This window comes from Mustela nivalis (genome assembly GCF_964662115.1).
Source record: "Mustela nivalis genome assembly, chromosome: 12".
Classification (NCBI taxonomy): domain Eukaryota; kingdom Metazoa; phylum Chordata; class Mammalia; order Carnivora; family Mustelidae; genus Mustela; species Mustela nivalis.
In genome coordinates, this window is record NC_139031.1 from 21864556 (window position 1) to 21890302 (window position 25747).

A 25747-nucleotide genomic window follows, 5' to 3' on the forward strand; every position below is an offset into this window, starting at 1 on the left:
TGCCATTCTGTCTGTGCTCACTCTCTCTCCCTCTCTCTGACAAATAAATAAAATCTTAAAAAAAAAAAAAAAAAAAAAAGACAACTGACAGAATGGGAGAAGATATTTGCAAACAACATATCAGATAAAGGGCTAGTGTCCAAAATCTATAAAGAACTTAGCAAACTCAACACCCCAAGAACAAATAATCCAATCAAAAAATGGGCAGAAGACATGAACAGATAGTTCTGCAAAGAAGACATCCAGATGGCCAACAGACACATGAAAAAGTGCTCCACATCACTCGGCATCAGGGAAATACAAATCAAAACCACAATAAGATATCACCTCACATCAGTTAGAATGGCTAAAATTAACAAGTCAGGAAATGAGAGATGCAGGAGAGGATGAGGAGAAAGGGGAACCCTCCTACACTGTTGGTGGGAGTGGTGCAACCACTCTGGAAAATAGCATGGAGGTTCCTCAAAATGTTGAAAATAGAACTGCCCTATGACCCAGCAACTGCACTACTGGGTATTTACCCTAAAGATACAAACGTAGTGATCCAAAGGGGCACGTGCACCCGAATGTTTATAGAAGCAATGTCTAAAATAGCCAAACTATGGAAAGAACCTAGATGTCCATCAACAGATGAATGGATAAAGAAGATGTGGTATATATACACAATGGAATACTATGCAGCCATCAAAAGAAATGAAATCTTGCCATTTGCGACGACATGGATGGAACTAGAGGGTATCATGCTTAGTGAAATAAGTCAATCGGAGAAAGACAACTATCATATGATCTCCTAGATATGAGGAAGTGGAGATGCAACATGGGGGGTTAAGGGGGTAGGAGAAGAATAAATGAAACAAGACAGGATTGGGAGGGAGACAAACCATAAATGACTCTTAATCTCACAAAACAAACTGAGGGTTGCTGGGGGGAAGGGGGTTGGGAGAAGGGGGGTGGAGTTTTGGACATTGGGGAGGGTATGTGCTATGGTGAGTGCTGTGAAGTGTGTAAACCTGGCAATTCACAGACCTGTACCCCTGGGGATAAAAATATATTATATGTTTATAAAAAATTTTAAAAATTTTAAAAAAATTAAAAATTATATGAAAAAATTAAGGAGTGGAATATTATGTGCAGCTATTAAAAATCATGTTCTTAAATATGTTCAAAGTTGTGTTGTGAACATTTAAACTTTATTAGGTGGATTGAAACATATACAAAGCCCTTATTTTCTTAAATAATGTATGTGTGCATATATATGAATTAATAAGTACATATAGTGTACTATAGGATACTATAGTATACATATAAATGACTACAGGAAAATATTAACAGTGGTTACGTGTAGGTAGTATAATTAAGGTATTTTTGTTTTCTTCCCCATATTTTTCTGTATTTATCTAATTTTCTGCATTAGTATATACTAATTTTATAACCAGGAAAAAGAATTTGAAATATTATTTAAAGAAAATCCTCTACATTTATAAAAAAAATCAATACATTTTCTGTTTATAATTAATTCACTACGCCTGGAAAAGAGATGCATTTTACTCATATAAACATTAGTCTTTTCTGAGTACAGAAGCCATCAGTTTAGATAAACAAACCATTATACTGAGGACCTATGTGGCATAAACTTGCTAGTTACTTAAGCCCATCATTAGGCTCAGGGGAAATATTTAACACCGTAAATTCAAGCCAACAACAAAAATCTGTGGTTACCAATTGAAACCACCAGGTGCCACTGTTGCTTTACAGAAAGGAGAGGAATACCTAGCACCAATTGGTTTCTTTAGAATAGATCCGTGCTTTTAACCTGCACATGGATAACAATAAAATCTTTTCAGAGGCAGAACAATTATTTCAATGATTTTATGCTCATATCCCAAAAGGTAAATCAGAAGAGATTTGAAGTTATAGTTCCCATCAATTTCCTACATATGGGATTGAGAAAAGAGAACATATTATATCAAGAATTTCAGGGTGCCTGGGTGGCTCAGTGGATTAAGCCGCTGCCTTCAGTTCAGGTCATGATCTCAGGGTCCTGGGATCGAGTCCCACATCGGGTTCTCTGTTTAGCGGGGAGCCTGCTACCCTCTCTCTCTCTCTCTGCCTACTTGTGATCTCTGTCAAATAAATAAATAAAATCTTTAAAAAAAAGAAAAAGAAATAGATTTCAGCCATAAAACCTTTTGTTTTGAAATACCTTTACAAAAACTTTACATTTTTAAATACCCTACTTATAGAAGCATTTTAATGCTGTTTATCACTGTTTTCTGTGAGAAAGTGCATTCTTCATTCTAACTCTAAACAGCAGGGATATAAGTCTCCACCCTGGCTCTGCGACTTCTAACTGTAAGGTTTTGGCAGTTAGCTTCCATCTATAAAAAAGTAATACCAAGCTTACACAGTTATTTTAAAGACTGAATAATATCATGTGCATAAACAGGGTTATTAGACAACTTACTACTTCTCTCTGCAGGGATAAGAAGTTCTCAGCTTCCTTGGCCACTGAGGTCACATCTAAGTGAGACAGGAAATCTTTGCCCTGATGCTAAAATGGGTGCTAGACATAGTATCTTAAAACATGGGTCTTTTTCTAATTCACTATCTATCACTTATGAGGAGAGGACCATGACAAGTCACTTCATCCACTGGGCCTTCTGGTTCCTCATCTTTGAAATAGGATTGGGCTAAATGGCTCTCAGGTCACCTCCAGCCAAGAATCCTATGTTTCTATAAAATCTGTTCCACAGAAGGTATCATTCTATTTGAGCATAGTACACTTTTGTAATGCAACATTTTGCAAATATTAAAGTTGGGAGGCAAAGGGTTGTGGGACAATGAGTACTACAATCCAACATTCAGCATTTGAGCTCCTTTCATGTACCAAACACAGTGCTAGTGCTAGCTAGTGCTAGACTCTGGGGATATAAAATGAAGATGATACCATCCCATCTCTCCCTTCAGGGAGTTTTCAGTCAAATGGAGAAACAGATATAGATAACCAAGTACCGTGCAACAGAGTGAGGGTATGGACTGAGTGTATCTAAGGAGGTATATTTATATGAGGCAGGCAGTTAATCTTCAGGATGCTGTTGATCAGTCAGTTTAATGAAATTAAAGTAATTTTGAGGGACTTTTCTGATTTGCTTAAAGTTGTTTCCAGGATGAAGAAATTTCTGAGTCATTCTTCTGTGGGTATTACCAACTTTTGGTTTAGAGATCTAGGCAAGGTATTTTCTGAAGTACACACTCCTGGATTATATAATCTACATGAAAATGAAAAGTGAGTAGCTTATAACATAGTGGAAAGGAGACAGATCATTGTTTGGAATAGACCAGTAGTGCTTCTCCTGCTATTTAGCACAGATGTTCACATTCAATTTCGGTTCCCATTATCTTTTCTAAATTCCCTCTCCTCCTTAGTGTTTGTCACTGATCTTTTCTCTTCTCTGCAAATGGCTATGCTCAGTTTTTCCAAAATTTTCTCAGCTGAGTCAGCAGTTCTAAACCCCCCACTGACACTGTGCTCTTGCCAATATACATTTATTGATCTGAGATGCCCAAATCAGGACATTATGGAACTGGAGAAGAAATGGAAGAGTAAATACCAGCTTCTGCCATCTGGTAATTTCAAAAGCTACCAAATCCCCCTCTGCTTACCAGACTCTCTGTAGTAAGCTCCGGCAAATCCTGAATGGTACAGCAAGGGTAATCCAGGACCGAAATGCTGCAAAACGCAGAGAAAGGGCAGGCTTTAGGGAAATAGCAATGGCAGGAAATGGCAGATTCTGAAATGGCAGGAATTATTTCTCTCCAGCGGGCCCAATCTATTTCCCAAATTGCTTAGTGACCTCAGCTGAAACTGAGGGTTGTGGTGCCAGGCAACTCTAGCTCTAGAAGAACCCACAGAGTTCCTTCAAGCCAGTCTCCATCTAGCAAATGGAAAAGAAGGCAGCAAGGGAGCCTCTGGTATAGCCACCTCTCTCCTCTCTAAAGAGTAAGGACACACGTGCACTTCCATTTTTGCATTTAAGTGTATGCTTATGTATATGTGTCAACTGTGTTCCCAGAGATGCTGCCCAAACTTAACCCACTTAGTAACAACCTGTGGACATAGGGTGAAATGAAGACCTTTCCTATGTCCTTTACCAGATGTTTCTGAAAGCCAGCAGCTCTGGGAAATGATCATGGAGGCCATTCTTGAAGGAAGCTTAAGACAAAGGCAGCTTCCCTCAGCAGGGCCAATCTAGTAGCTCAAGAATGGTAACAGCACTGGGGCATCTGGGTGGCTCGGTCAATTAAGCTTCTAGTCCAACTAGATCTCACTTCAGGTCACGATCTCAGAGTCATGAGATCAAGCCCCACATCAGGCTCTGTTCTGGGCAAGGAACCTGCTTAAGATTTCTCTCTCTCTCTCCCTCTGTCCACCCTTCCCCACCCCCACTTGCACTCATGTATGTTCTAAAAAAAAAAAAAAAAAAAAGGGAATGATAACAGTATCTGCCCCCAGAACTGACAATGGGGGACCATAAGGGAGCTGGAGGCTCTGCGGTGAGCCCAGGGAAGCAGGAATGAGTAGGTAGGGGAAATGATGCACTGCATTATGACAGGGACATAGTTACTCAAAATTATAGTTTTTTCTTTCATTTTCTCTCTTTTTCATTGGTACAATGTGGGATTTATCTCATCTCTAATGCTCCTTCTCATTCTGACATTCCATAAGGTTTATAACCAATCTATTTGAACTAGTGCAATTGGAAATAGATAAAGGATGTGGGCAAAGCAAGGGCCATAAAGGAGTGTGGAGTTTTGGGGTTTTTTTTATTCTTTTTTTTTTTTTAAGATTTTATTTATTCATTTGACAGAGATCACAAGTAGGCAGAGAGGCAGGCAGAGAGGGAAGGGAAGTAGGCTCCCTGCCAAGCAGAGAGCACAATGCGGGGCTCAATCCCAGGACCCTGGGTCATGACCTGAGCCAAAGGCAGAGGCTTTAACCCACTGAGTCACCCAGGCACCCCGAGGAGTGTGGGTTTCTTGGACCTGTCTCCACATTTCGAAAGTCAAAACTCTATCCAAGCAAAAGGCAACAATTTATTTACCTAGAAATGTTTACCTTTGTCCAAGAAACCCATAATGATAACCTAGGGGAACCAAGGTGGAAGAGAGGGCAGTGGGTCTACTTATAACATTGCTCATCATCTTAATCACTCTTCTGGATTCTCCCAGGGTTGCCAGTTCTGTACTTACTGCTCCATTAGTATAAATATTCTTGGCTGGCTTATCCAATTATCTACCCACTTCCCACAAAGCCCCATGGCAAAGAAGATGCTGGCAACCAGGAAATGGGGGCAGGAAATCAAAGATAGATTTGTGCCATCCTCTGTGAACTGAATTCTAGCCTAAGGGGGCAAAAAATAAAGTTACAAGTTTCTGGAATATCTATCTAGATTGTAAAAGCCATGAGGAAACTGTGCAAGAAGGGGCTATGGGCACTCCAAGTTCTCAGGGATCATGCCACAGTAAAGCTTATAGGTGGTGTAGAAGAGGACCATCTTATCCTGACCAAACTTAGTTATTGATTAGTCTGGCACTACCATTCTTCCAATTCCAAATAGAACCTGATGGACACCTATCAGATTATTTGCCCTCCCCTTCCAGGCCCATGGTGAGGGATGGTACTTAATTCCTGAGCCCCTGCCACACTTGATTGATCCAGGGGTGGATCTCTTACTGGAAATGTGGAGCAGGGCTCTCCTATGTTTATCTTAACTGATACTTTTTTTTTTTTTTAAGATTTTATTTATTTATTCGACAGAGAGAGATCACAAGTAGGCAGAGAGGCAGGCAGAGAGAGAGAGAGGAGGAAGCAGGCTCTCTGAGCAGGGAGCCTAATGCAGGACTCGATCCCAGGACCCTAAGATCATGACCTGAGCCGAAGGCAGTGGCTTAACCCACTGAGCCACCCAGGTGCCCTTAACTGATACTTATATAAAAGCTCTAAGATATAGTCAGGGAATGTATTATTTTAATATTTTTTAAAAGATTTTATTTATTTGACAGACAGAGATCACAAGCTGGCAGAGAGGCAGGCAGAGTGAGAGGAGGAAGCAGGCTCCCTGCTAAGCAGAGAGCCCGATGTGATGTGGGGCTCGATCCCAGAACCCTGGGGTCATGACCTGAGTCGAAGGCAGAGGCTTTAACCCACTGAGCCACGCAGGCACCCAGTGAATTATTTTCATTTTAACATGAAAATACTGTGGCTCAAAAAAAACAGGGTTTTTAACTTGAGATTACATAGCTAGCAAATGGCAGGTCTCATGACTTCAGAAAGTTCATCTGTATATGTCTATTTTATTTATTTTAATTTGATTTAATTTAATTTTTTAAAAGATAATTTATTTAAGGGTACCTGGGTGGCTCATTCAGTTATACATCTGCCTTCTGTTCCTAGGGTCCTGGGATCAAGCCCCACATGGGGCTCCCTGCTCAGCTGGGAAACTGCTTCTCCTTCTTCCTCTGCTCCTTTCCCTGCTGATTCTCTCTCTCTCTCAAAAAAAAAAAAAAAAAAAAATCTTTTAAAAAAATTTTGAGAGAGAGAGAGAACAAGTGTAGGGGATGGGGAGGGAGAAGGAGAGAAAGAATCTCTAGCAGTCTCCCTGCTGAGTGAAAAGCCCCATGTGGGTCTCAATCCCAGGACCTTGAGCTCATGACCTGAGCTGAAATTAAGAGTCAGACACTCAACCTACTGAGCCACCCAGGTGCCTCTGTGTATTTTAAACTACATATAAGTAGGCTGCCTCTCATGGTGGACTTTTAGGCAGTACAAGATTGGTGAGGCACCATTTCCTGGCCCTCTCTAGTCACCCCAAGTAATCAGATCAGCCTTCTTCTTCTTCTTTTTTTTTTTTTTTTAAGATTTTATTTATTTATTTGAGAGAGAGAATGAGAGATTGAGCACAAGAAGGGAGAGTGGAAGAAGGAGAGGCAGGATCCCAGCTAGGCAGGGAGCCCAATGCTGAATTTGATCCCAGGACCCCAAGATCATGACCTGAACTGAAGGCAGTCGCCCTAACCAACTGAGACACCCAGGTGCCCTCAGATCAGCCTTCTTACTTCTACTTTAGGAACTCATCCTCTGGTAAACTCTAATATGCTTATAGTTCCTGTGGAAGTAGCAAACTAAAGAACAAGGATTTACTCTGTAAACTCCAAGTCCCCACTTGGCTGGAGGAGTGAAAAGCAATTTGTATTCATAACAATTGTGACCAGAAAACGATTTGTGTTTTGATCCTGCGTCTGCTGCTTACTTAAGTTGTCTCACTAGTATGTTAATCTTGAGCAAGTCAATTAAGCTTACTAAATTTTTTTACTAATTGGTGAAATGAGAATAAAACTTGTTATAATACTTTAACCATTACTGAGGAGATTAAATAAAATACCATATATATGTTTTATTACAAACTGATCTAAGTAAGGGTGTGTTATTTATTTTCAGTTACAAATTCTGCATAACACTACAGTTTACAAAGTGGCATAATTATTCCAACTAATGATTTAAACTAAGATCAGGGCTGGCCAGATAAGAAGGTTGTTTCTCACACACACACACACACACACACACACACACACACACACACACACACACAAATCTTCCAATCCTTCTGCCATAGGGCTAAAATTTCATTGTTGCAGTTTTATTTATTTGAGTTATGACATTTTTTTTGGTTTTCAAAACTATTAAAATACAAATAGCTCTGCGAAGAGGCCAAATCACACACCACATCAACTAACACTTCAAGGAAATTAAATTTAAGCTCCAAAAGAGAAGGGACTAGGGGTAAAAAGAGAACTGGAAGGCTCAGAGATTATGTATATTTCTCAACCCATACCTAAACAGAACTTAGAAATAAACCTGTCCAGAGCCCATACCTGTTTTTGGCAGTGATGTACGACAAGATATTTTGATTGAAGAACTTCAGGATCAATGGAATGCAGTTGGCAAATACCAAATGTTGTGACACATATTCAAACTGGATTAAAAGATCAAAGAAGCAGAAAGGGCTGCTTATTTGTGGGATAATAGAAGGTACATACGAAAAATAGGATTGGCAAGCACAACTCTAATATCCATTCCTAAGAGTATCTACTGTCTACTTGTGTTATCAGTCCTCCTGTCTGAGAAGTGCGGAGCAGCATCATCTAGCCAGCTCATCCTGCATGGAGGGGGACAATCTGCAGTGTGTGTATGTTGCCAGCACCTGACCAAAAGCACAAAACATAAACAAGCCAAAAAGAAAATCCCACTCCGAATAAATAGAAGGAATAGCTGCAATATTTGTTCCTAAGCTCAATAAGAAAGGAAGACTCCCTCTGGGAGCTGTCTTCCATACCAAACCTCTGTTTCATAGTGTTTCAACAGTGATTGATAGAGCAGGAACAGGTGCAGCTTACTCCCAGCAACTGCTGGCATCATTCAGATGGGATGGATATGGCACACAGTAACCAAGTGAACCACTGGAATGTGGGCTCCAGCATGAGTCTGTCTGGTTCACTATATCATCCCTGGACTTACGTTATCAGTATTTTAATGAACAGATTAACAAGTGCCCTTAGGTCAACAGATACTATACTGAGAATAAGTCCAAGATCTCTCTGATGGGCTATCCCAAGATCTCTTTGATGCGCTAAACACCAGAAATAGGGATTCCATTTTGCTCTCTTGATTTTGTATAGGGTCTGTATCTGGGAAGATCTCGTGGGCAGTATCCTGGAGTTGCATCACCTGGATTTTACCTGTGATGCACTGAGGAGCATCAGATACAGTTTTCTTCCAGATTCAGAACCCAAATGCTGGGACAGTACAGAAACTGGGTTGAAAAGCAAAAAATTGTGGTGTTTTAAATCCCGTAGCTTTTCCTGATCACCAAGAAGTAGCCTTGGCACCAAGTCAAGCTGTCCTTTGCGCCTGTGTGTGTGTGGTTAGAGGCGGGAAGTAAGCTTGTGTTGCCCATTTCTCTTCTCAAATACTTTCTCCCTGGCAGCCGACCTGGGGTATTTTCCGAAGCTCCAGATGGAGCAGCCAATACATACCCGCTATGAAGTTATGGAAAATGTTTTTCAATTTGAGATGTGTCTGTAGCCTTGTTGGGATTTACCAACACTGACACACACTGGCAAGGACCATCAAGCCACCCACCTGTCTGGCTGTTGATCCACATACTGCCCACCAAGAGAAGCAGACAGAAAAAACAAGTCTATGGTTCTCTGTTCTTTCTACTAGGAACACTATCTCCCTCCCACCCCTACTCCTCCCAGCCCTGCTGTTGCTTAGCAAACACTGGCAGAAAATGTGCGAGAACCCAGGACACCTATAATACACCCAAAGATGTTTCTGAATATACTAGAGTGGAGGAATACCCTGATTATATAGGCAAACCTTCATGGATACAGACCCTGCAGGAGGCTCTGTGCACTCTGAGAACCTGCTGTTCTAACAGCAAGCTTGGTTCTGACTTCTTAGGAGGAAAGTGGGGCGAAGACACTGAGCAGTCATGAGGTACCTCCTCTCCTCCCCATGTTCTCACCACAGAGACCATCCATTCCCTGCCCTCAGGTTCTCTGATATCTTGGCAATGCCCACAGTACCAAGTCCAAACTCCTCAGCATGGTAAACAATGCCTTTGTGGGGAAGCAGCTTCTTTAATCTTTCTTACGCTCGACTTCATTTATAAAACAGGGATAAAATAAGATCTACCTCATAGGATTAAGAGAATAAAATGAAATGCCACATGAACTTAACAGAGTGCTGGGCACATTATAAGTACCCAGTAACTGTGTGCTGTCATACATATTATGATCTGCTCCCTGCTATCCTCTCCAGCTCCATGTATCACCAGGCCGCCCCATCTTCCCCTGCTCTAGGGAGAACTCTAGCAACATTTAACCAGTTTCCAAAGGTATTTTCTCTCTCTCTCCTCTGGCCTTCTATAGATTAACATTTCTGCTCGAAATGCTTCCTATCTTCTTTCCCTGATATCTCCCATATCCTTACTAACATCTGTTTCTTTAGGACTCAGGTTAGAAGTCATTTCTTCTCTATCATTGGTTGGATTACCAGCCAGAGCTTACCTGTATCATACACTTATCATTCCATAATTAGCTATTTATATTATAAGTCTTCAAAGCCCTTAAGAGCCGAAACTGTGCCTTATTCAGGATTATATCTCAAAAGTTAAAAGGGGGGGGGGCTTCACATATAGAAAAGTTTTTCTACATAGTTTTTCCCCACTTTTTTTTTTCTGGTGGAATACTTGAATCCTGTCTTGCACTGCTTCAAAGCTGGCTGGGCACATTCCTAAGAAGCCAAGGATTCCTACCCACAACCCTTGGATAATGTTCAAAGGACACAGACATCTGCACCTGTCTAGGACAGTTCCTCACATCCCACTCCATACCCCTACACAAGCTTGTGCAACAGGTATAAGAATTCCTGAGGAGGATAAAGCAGAAGCTGAAAGATGTTCAGTTGGACCATAAAGGCCCCTAGATCCCCTCTTTGAAAGACAGGGTCTGGAGAACACCAGAGACCTGCGGAGAAGCACTGTTAGCTGCTCACCTGGTAGATATGGTTCAGTTTGAAGTGTTTAAGGAGGAGCAGGAGCAGGGCAGAGATACTCTTTACAATGATCTCCTTGTGTCTGTTCACATCAATGCCCAACTTCATGCTCTGGAGAACAGTGATGCTACAATGGGGAGAGGAGGAGTCAGTGCAAAGAGAGGCTTAGAGAGAGGCCTACAAGGACCCAGATATTCGGGTCAGAGACAACATATACAAGAAAGCCAGAACTTGGGTGATCTGAACTTCTGCACGAGGGAAATCTCGAGTTACCACTTAGGAGCTCCTTTGCTCTTTTTCTCTTCCCTTTGGCAAGGGCTCATCACGTGGCAACGTCCACCCACATACCTATGCAACCAGTCACTGGCACTGATGTTGCCCTACAGACCCTTGGTCTTGAGCTAAAAAGGAACCCAACAGAGAGCATTGCAGTGGAAAAAGAAGAGACCTCTTTGGAAATAATCCCTGAGTGTTAACAAGGTGGGGTGGGGACTGGAGAGATGCTGTAGACAAAACAGCTAGCATTCAGCAGCCAACCCAGTTGAAGCACTCACGGCATCTCCTCAGGCAGGACATCTGCCAGGATATTGATAGAGTCTGTCTTAGCTTTGGAGGTGGGGGCTGCAGCCAGCAGAATCTTAAGTAGAGCAATCTAGGAAGTAGAAAATGAGGAGATCCATCTCGGTCCATCCCATTCAACAAGGCTATTTTTCCACACCTCAAAAGCCTTATGAGAAGTGTTTTAATGCTTCTATGTTCATTCTTAAGTAACCAAATATCCCCAGCCCCCAGAAGGGCAAACAGGTGCCCAGTCCTGAGAGACCTGCCTGTGACACTGAGGAACCAGAAAGGAGCTATACCCTGTCCTGCTTCAAGACTGCTCTTGAGGAATAGAGAGGCAATACCTAGAAATAAGGTGAGAGATATAAACACAATCTCACCTTCTCTAAACCTTTCCTTCCTCTGACCCTGACCATAAGCATCCTCACCACTCAGTCTGAGGCTATCTAGGACATGACAGACCATGGCCTTAGAGGGACTAGGGTACTTACTTAGAAGGAGGGCCCCCAATATATCATACATGGACCCCAACTTATTCTCCACCTTTCCCAAAGAAGGACTTGGAAGTATAGCCAGGTCTTCCTTCCTTTTGGAGAAGCCTTGAGGAAAGCTCAGAATTCTAATGTGTTAGAGAATGCTTTCCCTCAGGGGTGAAGGCTCAGGGAACAAGCTCAAATAATGGACAGGTCAGCTTGAAATGGTTCTCAGCTATCTGTTCCTGGGGTAGAAAAGGGCAGCTCTGGCCCGGCTGTCTCCTTACCATGTACTGAGGGAGGCTGTAGAGCATGCCCTGGTAGAGGATTTCACATGGCGTTTCCGGTACCACCTCTTCCCCCTATGGCAGGAAATACAGTTTGTCTAGGTCATTTTCCAGTTGACCAAAGGCTATTTTTTCTTAGTTGTGAAGGGTGACATGAAAAGAGCGCTAAGCTGGGAGTTAGATCTAGGTTCCTATCCAGCTGTGTTAACGACTCATTGTATCACCTTAGGTAAGTTTACTTCCTCTCTGGGTCTTAGTTTCCTCTTCTTTTTAGAATCACTGGGCTGGTCTGATGTCTTCTGAGGGCTCTTCCAGTTCTGAAAATCTATAATTCTGGTTTTCCCATTATCTGGAATCAATACAGAATTCTTTCCCCATCACATATTGGGTCAGGAGTCAGAACACCTACCTAGGAGTTGGCTCAAACCACTGCTTTTCTGGCCATACATGGGCTTAAGTCAGGGTGCACATATGCCTGGGACACCCCACATAGAAGCACTTCCTATGGTGTCACTCTGAGGCCATCCAAGAGCTCTGGAATATTTGGAAGTGAAAGGTAGGTAACTCAGAAGAGAAGGTTGATAAGGGAGTTGGGTAGCCCATGGCCAGGACAGGCAGGAAGGAATATTAAGAGGGAAGCTTTTAAGTAGAAACTATTTTCTTTCCTTCTCCAGTAGCCCCTACTACACCTCTTCCTCCTTTATGACCAGCCCTCTTGTCCACAACTCTCTTTGTCCTTTGATGACCCCATCTAAACCTTGTTATCAGAGCAGGTGGGCAGGAGCCTCAGGTATTTGTGGGGCTACTCAGGCCATCGTCATCTTTGGTCAGTTCAGTTCCTCCTCCCACAAGGTACCTCTTTTCCAGAGCAAGGGTCATTGCCTTGAGACCCTGAGGTAGGGAGGAATGACCTGGCCCCTGCCATCCCATATAACTCAACTGCTGCTTAAATGGGCATTCAATAAACTCAGGCAATAGATCTTTAGGAGAGCAGGTTGCCTTCCTGCTCTTCCAAAAATCTATTTCCTAACTTCTCTTCTGCCCTGTCCTCAAACCAATCCCTTCACCTTTCAACCCCTCAATAGTTGCTGACCCAGCCTCATACTTCAAAGAGAAAACAGAGGCAATCTGACGATTCATCTTCTCAACACCAAATATACTAGGGTCTCTACCTTTCTTCTTCTTTTTTTTTTTTTTTTAAGATTTTATTTATTTGACAGAGAGAAATCACAAGTAGGCAGAGAGGCAGGCAGAGAGGGGGAATTAGGCTCCCTGCTGAGCAGAGAGCCTGATGCAGGGCTCAATCCCAGGACCCTGAGATAATGACCCACTAAGCCACCCAGGCACCCCTCTACCTTTCTTCTTGACATGAAGTGTGAACCACGTTTGTTCTGTTAAAGGCCAACCCACCACTTGTGCTGGATTTCTTGCAACCCTTCTGCTTTGTCAAATGGATCAGTTCTGCAATTGTCTCTTCTCTTCCAGATCATCTCTTTCAGGACATAAACATATTCCAGTGTCTTCTAACTTTAAAACACTTTCCTCTGACCCCACATCCTCCTTCATCCAACATTCCATTTCTATCCTCTCTACAATAAAACTATGTTGTCTGCGTTGACCATCTACCTCCTTTCTTTGCATTCCTTTTTCAACACACTCCAACTAGGCTACAAGCCCCATCTCTTCATTTGAGGTTGCTCTTATCAAGGTCACTAGTTATTTTCATGTTGCCTGATCCAATGGGCACCTCAGATCTTACCCATTTATCAGCAGCACTGGACATAGCTGATCACTCCCTTCTTGAAAAATTTTTTCTTAGTTTTTATAGTATCACAGTCTCCCACACTCTCTCCCATCTCAGAGTGTTTCTCTTACTCTTCTTTTCTGGCTCCTTTCCTGACTCATCCCACCCTCAGCACAACTGGTGCACCCCAAGACTTTGTCCAGGGTCCCAGCCTCTATCTCTATTTCCTCCCTGGGTTATCTCAGCCAGTTCTATGGCTTCTAACACTATATTAAGTCAAGAGCTCCCAGATTTATTTCTCTAGGCCAGTCCTCTCTTTGAACTCTAGATATATACTCAGTTACATGGCTGCTCACGTGCATGGTTGCTTAATGGATATCTAAAACTGAATATGACCAAAATAGAACTCTTGATGAAACAGAACCCCTTATGTTTCACCCTGCTTCTACTCTTTTCTGGTAAAGTGTTTACACAGCAGCCAATGGTTTTAGACAATGTAAATCAGATCATGTCATCCCCCTGCTTGAAATCTCTAAGGGCTTACTTCTATATTGTGAAACAACTTCGCAATCCCTATCTTTGCTTACAGGTCCTTTATTAAGTGGCCCCAGACTACCTCCCTGACTCCATCTCATACAACCCCATCCCTCACCCCTGTGTTCCAGCCATAGGCCTCCATTCACTACCCCTAATATTCCAAGGTTTCTCTCACCCTCATTAAGGCTATTCTCTTCGCCTAGAATGCTCTTTCCCCGATATTCCTATGGCCAGCTCCTTCTTGTACATAATATTTTAGTTTAACTGTCACCTTCTCAGAAGTCTACCTATCCTGACTTCCTAATTGAAAGTAGTCTCCTACGTGGCAGATGCCTCTCTCATGTCATCCTATTTAAATTTTCTTCATTGTATCTCCCATTCTTATATGTCTTCTTGTTTCCTTAATTACTTATTTTCTTTTTTCTCTAACTTTAATGTTTCATGAAAATAGAGACTTTTGCCTTGCTTGGCACATAGTAAGAGCCCAACAGTATGCACATATGCTCTGTGACAGCACTGCAGACAGACTTCTTCCTGCCTTTCTCCTGCACAGGACCCCCCTGACTCACCAAAGACATGGGGCACTTCTCCAGATCCTCCTCATTCTTGATTTGAACATCTGCAATGGAGATGTACTTGTGCTGGGGAAGAAAAGACATCAATTAAGAGGCTGAGATTACTAAAAAAAATTTTCTTTTTAATTAAAAAAAAAAAGGGAGGGTGCCTGGCTGGCTCAGTCTAAAGAATGTAGGACTTTTGATCTTGAGGTTGTGTTTGAACCCTGTGTTGAGTGTAGAGATTACGTTAAAAAAAAAAAAAAAAAAAAAAGATACTGAGGGCCCCAATCATGTATGTACCAGTCTCTTGCTTAACTTCCTCAATGATAAGGAAATGTCCTGTATATGGTTGTCACCCAAATAGAACATAAACTTTGAAGGTAGGAGTCTTAACATTGAGTCCAGCGCTTCATATACAGGGTCTGTGTTTATTCTATGTTCCTATATTTGTTGAAGAGCAAAAATACTCAAGTATTTATCTTCAACCAAAGGGCAAGGGGAAGTAAAGAAGAGTCCTATGCCCCTGGACCACTACCCTGAGAGTTTTGCTGCATGTGAATATGCTTTTGTGCATGTATATGGAGTGATGATGGAGTGAGGGAGAGTTCAAGGTCCATGCAAGAGATGACTTTTTTTACTCTTTGCGCTCATATATACTTTGGATGCAGAACAGACTGCTACTAATCCTGGCCTTTGGGGGTTAGTGGCCCTAAAGGAAGAAAGAAGTGAGAGGAAAGGAAGCGAGGAAGAGGAAGAGAGAAAGAAGGGTGGGAGGAGGGAAAAGGCATGAGAGGAAGAAAGGATAACTTTTTTATCTATCTGAATGTAGGAAAATGGTTAAGTACGAAGAGACTTAATTTCCTCCTCTTTGGCCAAAATGCCTGAAGGAGAAATACAGAATGTGTCTGGTAGAGGAGCCAATAACCAGGATGTTGGTAATCAAACTTGCCTTGATGGCTCCCTATCCCTGAAGACTGAGAGCCCACCCTGGTCACCTGCTTTAGAGTCTTCACACTCTCGTGGATGGGCCTGGGTAATCCAACCAAGGTATCTGTGTCCCTGTGAAATGTGAGATATACCAAATCATAACTATCAAAACTTTAGAGAACTACTGATGATTCACTGACCTCTACCTCCAAAACTAATAATACACTATATGTTAATTAATTGAATTTAAATTGGGGGGAAAAAAAAAGAACTAGAGAGAACCACTGATATTCCCCGGAGTTACATGGACCATGCCACTTTCAACATGTGGTATTCTGGATTTTTCCCTTCAAGCTTCCAGGTCCCCCATTATTGTTTCGGGACACAAAAAGAAAAATGCCACACAGAATGTTCCTGAAAATTAGGATTTTTGTATAGTCTTTTGGGCATTTACTTTGTCAGGGAGTAGTAGGTTCCTTAAAAGGGCATGTAGCCCAACTATAGGGAAATAACAGGAACAAGGCCTTCTTCATTTTGTAGTGCTCAGCCAGTGTGAGGAATTCATGGGGAAGGAGATATGAGGGAAGACTAGATCTGTTCTGACCATATTGCTTTTTCACAGAATTCTGGCCCATTAAAACAGGAAGGACCCCTAGGGACAACACTTTCATGACAAAATTAAAGCCCAAGAGGGAAATGACTTGTCACTCAAAGTCCTACACCTAGCTAAGAACGTAAGAGTTCTTCGAGGAAACTGGAAGGAAAAAAATTCTATGGCACCAGGCCAAAGTCATTAGGAGATGTCCATAGTGTCTCTAGGTTACACCACAACTAGCAGGCAACATCTCTTTTTCCAGTCACCCACTCCTCTGGTCCCTTAAGAACCACTTTATAGCCAGTTTTGACCATCTAGTCACTTACTGCCCCAGAGTGAATCCGATGAATTTGTTCCTGCTCATCTCCAAGAAGTGCTCAATGTCCTTCTGTCTGAGAGGACAGTGGAGAGACAATTCCCAGAAAAGGAAAAAAAAAAAGGCAAACCTTGAGAGACAGAATGTTTCTGAGCTCCTAACCCTTCGAGGAGGATTAGAGCAGTGGGGGAAGATAGCAGCTAACAGAGAAAACTTCAAACCAGGAGTTCTGACTTCTAGCCCAGCTTATTGAGACTTGAACACATAGATCACTGTACCCTGGGACTTCAGTGATTCTAGTTCCAAAACTCGGGGTCCCCACAGTTATCAAACCTACCTGACCTTTGGGGCCCAGGGTAGTCCCTTGGGAAAGGCCACCCGCTCAGCAGAAAGGGATGCCTGTGAGGGTGGAGGTGGCACCAGAGGGTCTTGCTCTAGCAAGTCTAATTCTCCATCCAAGGTTCGTTCTCCATCACCAGCAGAGTCCTCTTCCTCCTCTGTGGCTGGCTCCTCTGTCTTAAAGAGGTCTCTTTCATTGTAGATGTCCAGGCTGTCCTGCTTAGTGAGGAGTTGCTGGGCGGAGGTTGGGATGGTAGAGAGAATGTGTACAGAGGTCTTACTCTGAGCATCTTTGTTTGAGGTCACCCTCTACCCATAAGCTACTAGACTTCAGGATATGTGGGGTAACAACCCAGCCCTTGTAAGAATATCCCCTTCCCCACTTAATCTATCCACCAGGTCCAATCCCAAGACAAGCATCTCTCAGGCAAACAAGTCATTGGCTGGGGAGCAAAGCATACCTAATCCCAAAGTCAGTTACTTAGCTTTCAGAAAGCATGGATTTTTTTCCCCCCAGCACTTTACTTCCTAACTATGCTCTGCTTAGGTGAACATTCAATTAGTTTGCCTTCTCTGAGCTTATACCAGCTGGCTGACTGAGGAAGAGGAGGACAGAGGCTTGCTGCTAGGCAGAGGGAAGCAAGTTTGGAATTTTAAACCTTGTTGAAGAAAAAAAGATTGGACAGAAATAGGCCAAAAAGTTAACAATGACTGCCTCTGGTTTGTTAAGCTTATGGGTGATTTTCTTTCTTCCTCCATTCTTCACATTTTTATATTTCTTCCAAATTTTGTACAAGGATTATAGCTTTACAAAATAAAAAATAAAGGTTGAAAAAAATTACAATGCTGCTTGTGTAGACTGGATTACTGAACATGACTGCCTAACCTTTCACCTGTAACCTTTCACCTGTAACTGGATTACTGAACATGACTGTCTAACCTTTCACCTGTAACCTCTAACCTTTCACCTGTCACTCAGGTATTTCAGGGAGGTTAGTTTGTGGGTACATGGCCAAGTCTCAGTGCAACCAATCATTCTGATCTTCCCAGGCATCGGACTCTACCTGGAACACTTATCAGTCACCTCCTAAATGTAAGCCTCTGGCTCCAGGGCCAGACAAGAGCATGGCTGGCTCAGAGTAAACCTTGCTGTCAATAAAATGACACGTGCCTCACCCTGGGCACGTGGATTTGCTGGGAGCCCTGTTCAGGTGATCTGGGTCATGCCCTAACTGGTGTCGGGGATAACTCCAGGCATACCAGGTCTCGGCCAATGACCCTGTATTAAGATATGGATCTACGAGGTAAGATCACAGCGTTACCTCATGATAGCCCGGGAGCCTGTGGAGCCGGGAGACAGAGGCCAAAGTACAGACTCCAAGGTTTCAGGTTGGCTATAGGGCAATCAGAGGCAGGATGAGCCTCATCATTTACTGCCCTTTCCTACCACATCCAGAATAGCTCAGAATCTTAATTTTTGGCCAACTAGTATCAAAACACCACAATATGCTTTTATTTCTTACCCTTCGAGAACCACGGCGGCCTCGCAGCTTAGAGGGTGGTGGTGCCAGCTGAGACTCCCCCAGGTCAAGGGTGTAAGAGGGCGGGGAAGCGGCACGCATGCTCTTCACCACCTGGATACTATCTTCAGCCAGTGGAGGCAGTCCCAGTTCTGCCCGCTTCTGTACTTTGAGAACCTGTAGATGCTCAAATCCACCGAGGGTAAACTATAGTATAAACAGGAAAGGGGCAGAGGAGAGGAAAAGAGGGAAGTCAGAATAAATAAGATCAGGGAAATGTGGATGGAGAGGAAGAGTCACAATCTCCAGTCCCATTGGAACCCCTTCTTAACTAAGAAGTAATAAAACAGGAAGGGGCAAATGTAGTTACTATTCCCAATCTGAGGAGCTCAGGGGTCAGGATAAAGCATTGTTTACTGACTCAGGGCTGGAAACATCACCAGAAATTAGGAAAGGGACTCCTGGGGGCTTCCAGTGGGGAAAAAAAAAAAAAAAGGAAATTGTGCCCCCTTTTTAAGGAGCACAACCAGATGCTATAAAGCCCGAGTCACTCAATTTCTCCTGCAGTCAAAAGGTGATTCCACCCTGTGAAGCTTGCTCTGGAGGGTATGTTGTTCAGGCAGTCCTACAAAGTGGGAGCCAGAGATGATCAGATTTATTTATTTATTTATTTTTTAAAAGAATTTATTTATTTATTTGACAGAGAGAAATCACAAGTAGATGGAGAGGCAGGCAGAGAGAGAGAGAGAGGGAAGCAGACTCCCTGCTGAGCAGAGAGCCCGATGCGGGACTCGATCCCAGGACCCTGAGATCATGACCCGAGCCGAAGGCAGCGGCTTAACCCACTGAGCCACCCAGGCGCCCCGAGATGATCAGATTTAATAATTAGCAACAAAGCTGAAACCATATACTTCTAAAGATTCATTTTCTTAAGATTTATTTATTTATTTTAGAGAGAGAATGTGAGCAGGGGGAGGGGCAGAAGGAGAGAAAAAGAGGGAGAGAAGCAGATACCCCACTGAGCGTGGAGTCCAATGCAAGGCTCGATCCCATGACCCTAAGCTCATGACCTGAGCCAAAATTAAGAGCTGGACACTTAACTGAGCCACCCAGATGCCCTAAGACTTCATTTTTTTTTTTTTTTTAAAGCAAATCCTCTTTTTATCTGGATGGAGAATAGGCAATAAACCCCATATTTTGTAGTTAGAAAAACTGAGGCACAGACAGTTGCCTGATGTTGCTCAGTGCAAGCAGAGTCTAGATCTCCCAGCTCTCAACTAGTATTCTTTCCATGAAATGTCAGTTCTACCATGGGAAGGTACAATGACACCCCAACTCACAGAGTGACATCTCCTGTCAGTCCAATAGAAACAGGTAACCTGCTCTGACACAGAACATATGATTTCCCTCCATTGGCTAACAGCTGCCCAATTCTTCTGCCTAGCTCCAGTCTCCTGGAATCAGACTATAAGAAAGTGAGGTGGCAGAAGGCACTACTGATCTGATGAGATGGGAGTGGAGCGGGGGCGGGCAGAGGGGTGGGTGGATCAGTCACTTACCATAACCACTTTCCAGAGCAAAAGCAGGACCTTCTTTATGGGGAAGTGGGGAGCCAGGCCACTGCAGAACTTGGTAACCATGGAGAAAAGCAGAAGGGCAAAAGGTTCCTCATTATGCATGGAGAAGCCTGGGGAAGAGGAGAGAGAGAAGTGAGAAAGTGAGAATAAGAATGTTGAAACCCTATCCCTTTAACCTGCTTCGGGACACAATGAGGAAGGCTCTCACCTCCTCCAAAGAATTTGAGTACTTGTTCCTTAAAAGGAGGCTTAGAAAGGCCCCAGGAGGAAGGGCAGGAAGGGAGGTCATGGAGGTAAAATGGCTTAGCTCCCAAGATTGAGGGTGGATACCAAACTAGAAGTAATAGTAATAAAGATGTTGCTTTTTGGCTGAAGGACTCAAAGCATTTCATAGATTACAATTCACTTTCCCACATCAGTCTAATATATTTTAAACCCATAGGCTTTAATATCTTATCCCTGTCTGATGACAACATCAGTATTTTCAAGGTGATTCAACTCATTTTTCCATGTGAGATTGATGATGAAATGTGAGATGGATGGCTATTTCTATTTTATAACCAAGGAAACCAAGGCATAGAAATGACACATGACTGGTACTAACTCATAGACACAAGGGAAGTCAAGCCAGGTCCTCATGCCTGCCCCGTAGTATCTCTGCCCTAAAAGAATGGATGCTAATTAGGAAAGAGGACGGGGGAGGGAAGGAAGAGAGAAAGGAAGGAAAGCTATTTGTCTCTTCTGTGCAGATGTGCAGATGCTATGCTTCCCCTCCACCATCAGCATCTCATCCCTACCCTTCCTCAAGTACCACTTCTTACTCAGTTCAGTGCGGAAGGTCTCCCGTGCAGTCCTCCAACGGCAGGAGTCTGTCTCTCGCTCCAGGCGAATATTTTCCACCAATAGGTACATGACACTCAGCAGCACCCTGGGGTTATAGAAGGGTTGCAAGAGGTTCCCAAAGCAGCACACAGCCTGAAGTCAGAGACCTCAGGGAAGATCCCTGTGGGAGCCCAACCCAGTGGAATTAGCAGCTACTAGTAGTCTGGGTGTATCTGGGACTCGGACAAAGAGTAACCCATTGCTAACTATCCCCAGTTCCAAACCTAGAGCAGGTCCACTTACCTGAGCTCTGTGCTATCAGCAATGGAGATGGCTGGTTTCCGAAGAGCACTGCTACAGGCCTGACTGTTGCTGCCATGGGAAGGAAGGAGAGAACAGGAACTCATAAGGCCTCTTTACACCCTGTGTCCCTACTTATCATGTACACAAATGTGAGTACCTGCTATTCCCTGGCTATGTAGCTAAAACAAATTGGTCTAAGGTAAAGGAGCCCACCAAATTCCTCTGCCATCTCAGTAAACCTTTATCTGTGGTGAAGATGGACAAAGGCAGGGTCTGTGACAACCCCTCCTCTTATAATCCACGCTGTGCCTAGCACTGTACTGAACACAAAATAGATGCTAAGCAACACTTTCAATCTGCCCTCTTTAAACTCCTGGGTAATAGGCATGAGATAAAACGACGGATCCCTATAGTGGTAGCAGCAGATAAGGCCATCTCCAGAGCTATGACCCACAAGGGAAGAATTGGGCATAGCAACAGAAATCGGTCCTATCCCTCTTGGGTCATGTTCTTAGGTAGAATAGTTTCCTTCATGGATTCCAGAGTTAGGCTGAGTTGAGAAGTGCACCCATCTAGGATAGGACCCTAAAGCCCAGAACTGAAGCTGTGAGTGGGACAAAAGCTGTTGATGAGTCCAACCTCAGGGAGGAGGACAGAATATCAGAGAGCATGGCTGGATAGAGGGGAACTGTCCGGAAGCTTTGGGCCGAGGTGTGAAGAGCCCCTGCTCCCACAGAGGTCTCTATAGTGAGGGAATCAGCATAGGACATGAGGCATGCTCCAAGGAAGGGGGTTGTCTAGGCCAGTTCTTCCCTAAGGCTTCTCACTCGATTTCCATGTGGAGCAGCTCCAAGAAGGCCGAGAAGGTCCCCATCTGATAGAGCAGGAAGCAGTTGTACCTGGACCAGTGTAGTACATCGACCTCGGAATCACATTCCCCAAAAGTGCCTAAAGAACCAGATAGTGTCATACAGGGTTGAGGTAAGAGGGATATCCAATTCTTTCCACCCTTCCCCATGATCTTAAGACTATCTTCCAAAAACTTGCCCAACAATTAAGCTGACAAAGGTAGGGCAAGGGCCCTCCAGAACTTCCCTGAATAAGGCAGTGTCCGAGTCAGGTCCAATGTGTTTATCACTGGCCTGTCTTAAGTTTGAGTTCCCTGGGAAGCAGATACAGAGAGAAGGATTCAAAATGCAAGAAGTTTATTTGGGAGATGATCTCAGGAACCATTAATAGAAAAGTGGGGAAGTGAGAGAGGGAAGAAAAGGCAGATGAAGAGCTGAAACCCAGGTTGGGGGAAGCTCTGGGAAACAGTGTATGTTTTTATAACCCTCAGAATCATCCCACCCAAGAAGGGTGAGGTAGTTGGGCTATTTATCCACTAATTCCTGTCATTCATTGATCAGGGCTACTGGACTAGAGGAGCACATTAATTCCCTAGCACTTCCTGCCTACCCTGTATGGACTACAGAGAAAGCCCTTAGGTAAAAAGTTAAAGGTACTAGCAGTTGGAAGTTGGCCAGAGCACCAGACCCATGAGATATGGTTAGGCACTGCCCTGTTTGCTACAGTCTTCCCTTTAACACTCTCCTACCATTTATTATTTTCTTTAATAGTTTTGATTTTGTTTTGTTGTTGTTGTTGTTTTGTTTAAGCTACCAGCTAGTTGGTTCTATCAATAGTCCTCTTTTTATGATCTCAAGGTATACTTTTACTATTCCAGTTAGGTTATCTCATTTCTCTTTTGAATACCTGGCTGTTAGGTCTCTTCTGGGAAGGTTTTTGCAATTAATCATACCAAGTTTTGATCCCAATTACCCACTGCATCCACTCCTGCTGCTATGCTGACTTGAACCCTCTAAATGCCAATGAGAAATAATGCAGAGGGTTCATGTGTGAATATGCGGCACTCCATTACCTCCACTCAGTGGAGGTTAGAGCCATAGCTGAAGAAAGTAAGCCTCCGTTCTCAGCTGGTGGTACACTAACTCTAGCCACACTGACTCTCTTACTAAATCTCCACATATATTTATAGCCCACAAGCAGGAAAAAAGAACTTTATAAGAAATCTTGCCATGCCTGGTAAGATAAAGGCCAGTTCCAAGGGATCCAGAATAGTACCCACCACCATCTCCTTAACTTCCTTATAAGCATCAGGTTACTCCTAGCACTTGACAAGATCTGTCCCTGGGAGCAGGACCTTGCTTTCTTAGCATGGCTTGCCTCATCCTAGTCCTGATAACATTCTCCCTAGTTTTCACCTATCTCAAGTTGGCAAAGGTGGCCACTTGCCTTGGGCCAGGTACAGAACAGCCCGGGCCACCTTCAGTCGCCGTTCCCTACTGACCACCTCCAGTCGGTCCAGGAGTCCCATCACATAGGCCTTCTGGGCATCTTCTTCCAATTCCAGCCACTCCTTGCCCTGCACTGGGGAAAGAAAGCCATACAGATCCAGTGTCAGCTTTTGCCTCTCCTTCCTAAAAAAGGCTCCTGATAACATATCCACCTCTGATCCCAGCCCCCAACAAATTCTTCTCTTCAAAAGATTTCCTTATTTAGCTGAGAAAGAATAAGAGATTGGAAAAGTAAAGAAACCCCAAAGTTCTGGCTAAACCCACTCTGCAGTCCATCTTTCTTCATATCCCCTTTATTCTCCACACAAAGCCTACCTATTCTGTCCTATCTCTCTGCCTTTTCAAGGAGTTCCCTCTCTCCCTATATATCCAATTCCTATTCATCATTACAGGTCCAATACTAAATTACCTCTTTCCCACTAATGCTCCAGCCAGAAGATCTCTCTCCCAAGATACTCCTCCCCTCCAAAGCCCCCAAGATACCTTTTACTTCTTTTCTGATACTTACCACTTTCCTTTTGTCCTCAGTTAGTTTTGTGATGTACACACTTACCCTCTGCCACTGGACTATAATCTCTTTGAAGATTCTGCAAATTCACTTTCACCCCTGCCTCCTGCATCTTGCACAAAACAGTACTCACCACACATCTCCTGAGTTGCAAACTGAATTCACTGACCAAGTTAGGAAATGGAGGTCTGAGACAATCAGTGTGGACACATGAAATTATTATTAGATGCTATTAGGAGTGAGGCAGAGTTGGAGGCAGGGATTGAATGTTAAAGTTAAGAACTACTTTAGGCACAGAGTTCAACCAGGCAGTGGGGCACCAGCCCAGTCCCCATCCCTCTGCTCTCTGTGCCTCTTCTATCAGTGAAACCGACCGAGCTCAGGCTTCTCCTGCTCCCATTCCATGGCCTCTCCACTTGAGATAAAGGAAATGTCCCATATGCAAGAAGGGATAGAGAAATGGTAGTGGAGAGGATGAAGAAGGATCATACTTTGTTCTGGGCGTTTTCTAGATCAAGCTGGGATATCATGGGGGGTGGGGAAGAAAAGCAGGTCTCTATGAAAAAGAATCTGGGATCACCTTGAGTCTTGAAATCTTCTTCAAAGCACCTCCTGTTAGTGGTGAATTCCAGGTTTTCAGTGTAGCTATACAATTCTGTGTTAGGAAAGATAGGACAGAGTCACAAACATTCAGCAGACCCTTATAGAAGGGGCCTGGGGTGGAGAGGGTGGCATGAAAGGGCTAACGCTTCCAACACATTCCTGTGTCCAATTCAATCCAGTGCCAGCCTCCTCCCTTTCGGAGCAGTTAAAAATAGCCACTTGTGTCCCTGGGTGATTAAACCATCAAACCTGTCCTCCTCCTGCCAGCTGGCTGCTACAGCAGAGAAGGCAGTCTTCAACACTTGGTGAGGGCCAGGGAGGGTTGGAGCAGAGAGGGCTTACTGTCATCACTCCTGTTTCTTAGGGCTGCAACCCCTTCTGCTTGTCAACCCAGATTGAGTCTAACCTGTCTCTAGGGAGGAGAGGCGCAATGTCTGAAATTTAGAGGCAAGATGCTTGTGTTATTCAAGGAACCAGAGTAAAGGCTGGAGAGTATGTGTTTCATGGCCCTTTGGGATTGAAGCCAGTTCATTCTCTCCCTGCTGAATTTCCTCAAAGGGTATAGAAGTTTAGGTTCCTGGCCATGACCACACAGGTAGAGACAGCATCAAACCACATAGAAGCAGCTGTTGATGTCAAAGGGCTGCTTATGCCCAGAAAATCTAACTTTCTTAACAATAACCTCTGAATAAAAAATGCAGAGAGTTTATGAGAAATAAAAATGTCCTTTCCTACACACACTCCAGAACATTATACCAGGAAGTACCTTCATCTTACAGAGGATGAAGAATTGAGGTTGAGAAGTCAATAGGTGACAGAACAGATTTCCTCAAAACTCTGTTCCCTGAGACCCTTGCTGGAAATTTAACTAGGTCACAGATAATTCACAAAGAGAAATTCACTTATGTTCCAGCCAGCTGTCTAATGGTTGAGAAACACCTTGTCTGGGAGCCAGGGCTTTTGAGTCCTGAGTTCCAGAATCCTGGATTGACCAGAAGCAAATCCATCTCTGATTTTGATACTTTTCATGCTCAGTGGATAGTGTGCATATATGGTTTTTAAGAGCACAGCATAAACCCAGTCAGGAAAGGGAACAAGGCTAT

General features: G+C 43.5%; 1 protein-coding gene and 1 long non-coding RNA gene across 5 annotated transcripts in view; one reads left to right on the forward strand and one right to left on the reverse strand.

Annotated features, from left to right (window-relative positions):
- LOC309845745 overlaps window positions 1-25747 on the forward strand; it is a 413192-nt gene that overhangs the window by 141787 nt on the left and 245658 nt on the right. The gene's annotated exons all lie outside the window — the stretch shown is intronic.
- The window catches only part of STRIP2 (striatin interacting protein 2), a 52741-nt gene that overhangs the window by 16938 nt on the left and 10056 nt on the right, over window positions 1-25747 (reverse strand). For 3 of the 4 annotated variants that reach the window (XR_014301476.1, XR_014301477.1, XM_082694017.1), the window contains exons 3-18: window positions 24622-24696; window positions 23472-23606; window positions 22004-22124; window positions 21177-21245; window positions 20873-20979; window positions 20034-20161; window positions 18478-18681; window positions 16953-17188; window positions 16626-16691; window positions 15773-15836; window positions 14790-14861; window positions 11940-12014; window positions 11173-11270; window positions 10619-10745; window positions 7933-8033; window positions 3664-3730 (exon numbers count right to left, since the gene is read on the reverse strand). Coding sequence is in view for 2 of the 4 variants with exons in the window: in XM_082694017.1 (XP_082550143.1) it covers window positions 3664-3730; window positions 7933-8033; window positions 10619-10745; window positions 11173-11270; window positions 11940-12014; window positions 14790-14861; window positions 15773-15836; window positions 16626-16691; window positions 16953-17188; window positions 18478-18681; window positions 20034-20161; window positions 20873-20979; window positions 21177-21245; window positions 22004-22124; window positions 23472-23606; window positions 24622-24696 (1745 nt within the window). In the remaining 2 variants the exon portion in view is untranslated. The remainder of the gene's footprint in view (window positions 1-3663; window positions 3731-7932; window positions 8034-10618; window positions 10746-11172; window positions 11271-11939; window positions 12015-14789; window positions 14862-15772; window positions 15837-16625; window positions 16692-16952; window positions 17189-18477; window positions 18682-20033; window positions 20162-20872; window positions 20980-21176; window positions 21246-22003; window positions 22125-23471; window positions 23607-24621; window positions 24697-25747) is intronic. The other variant, XM_082694018.1, reaches the window with a different exon arrangement.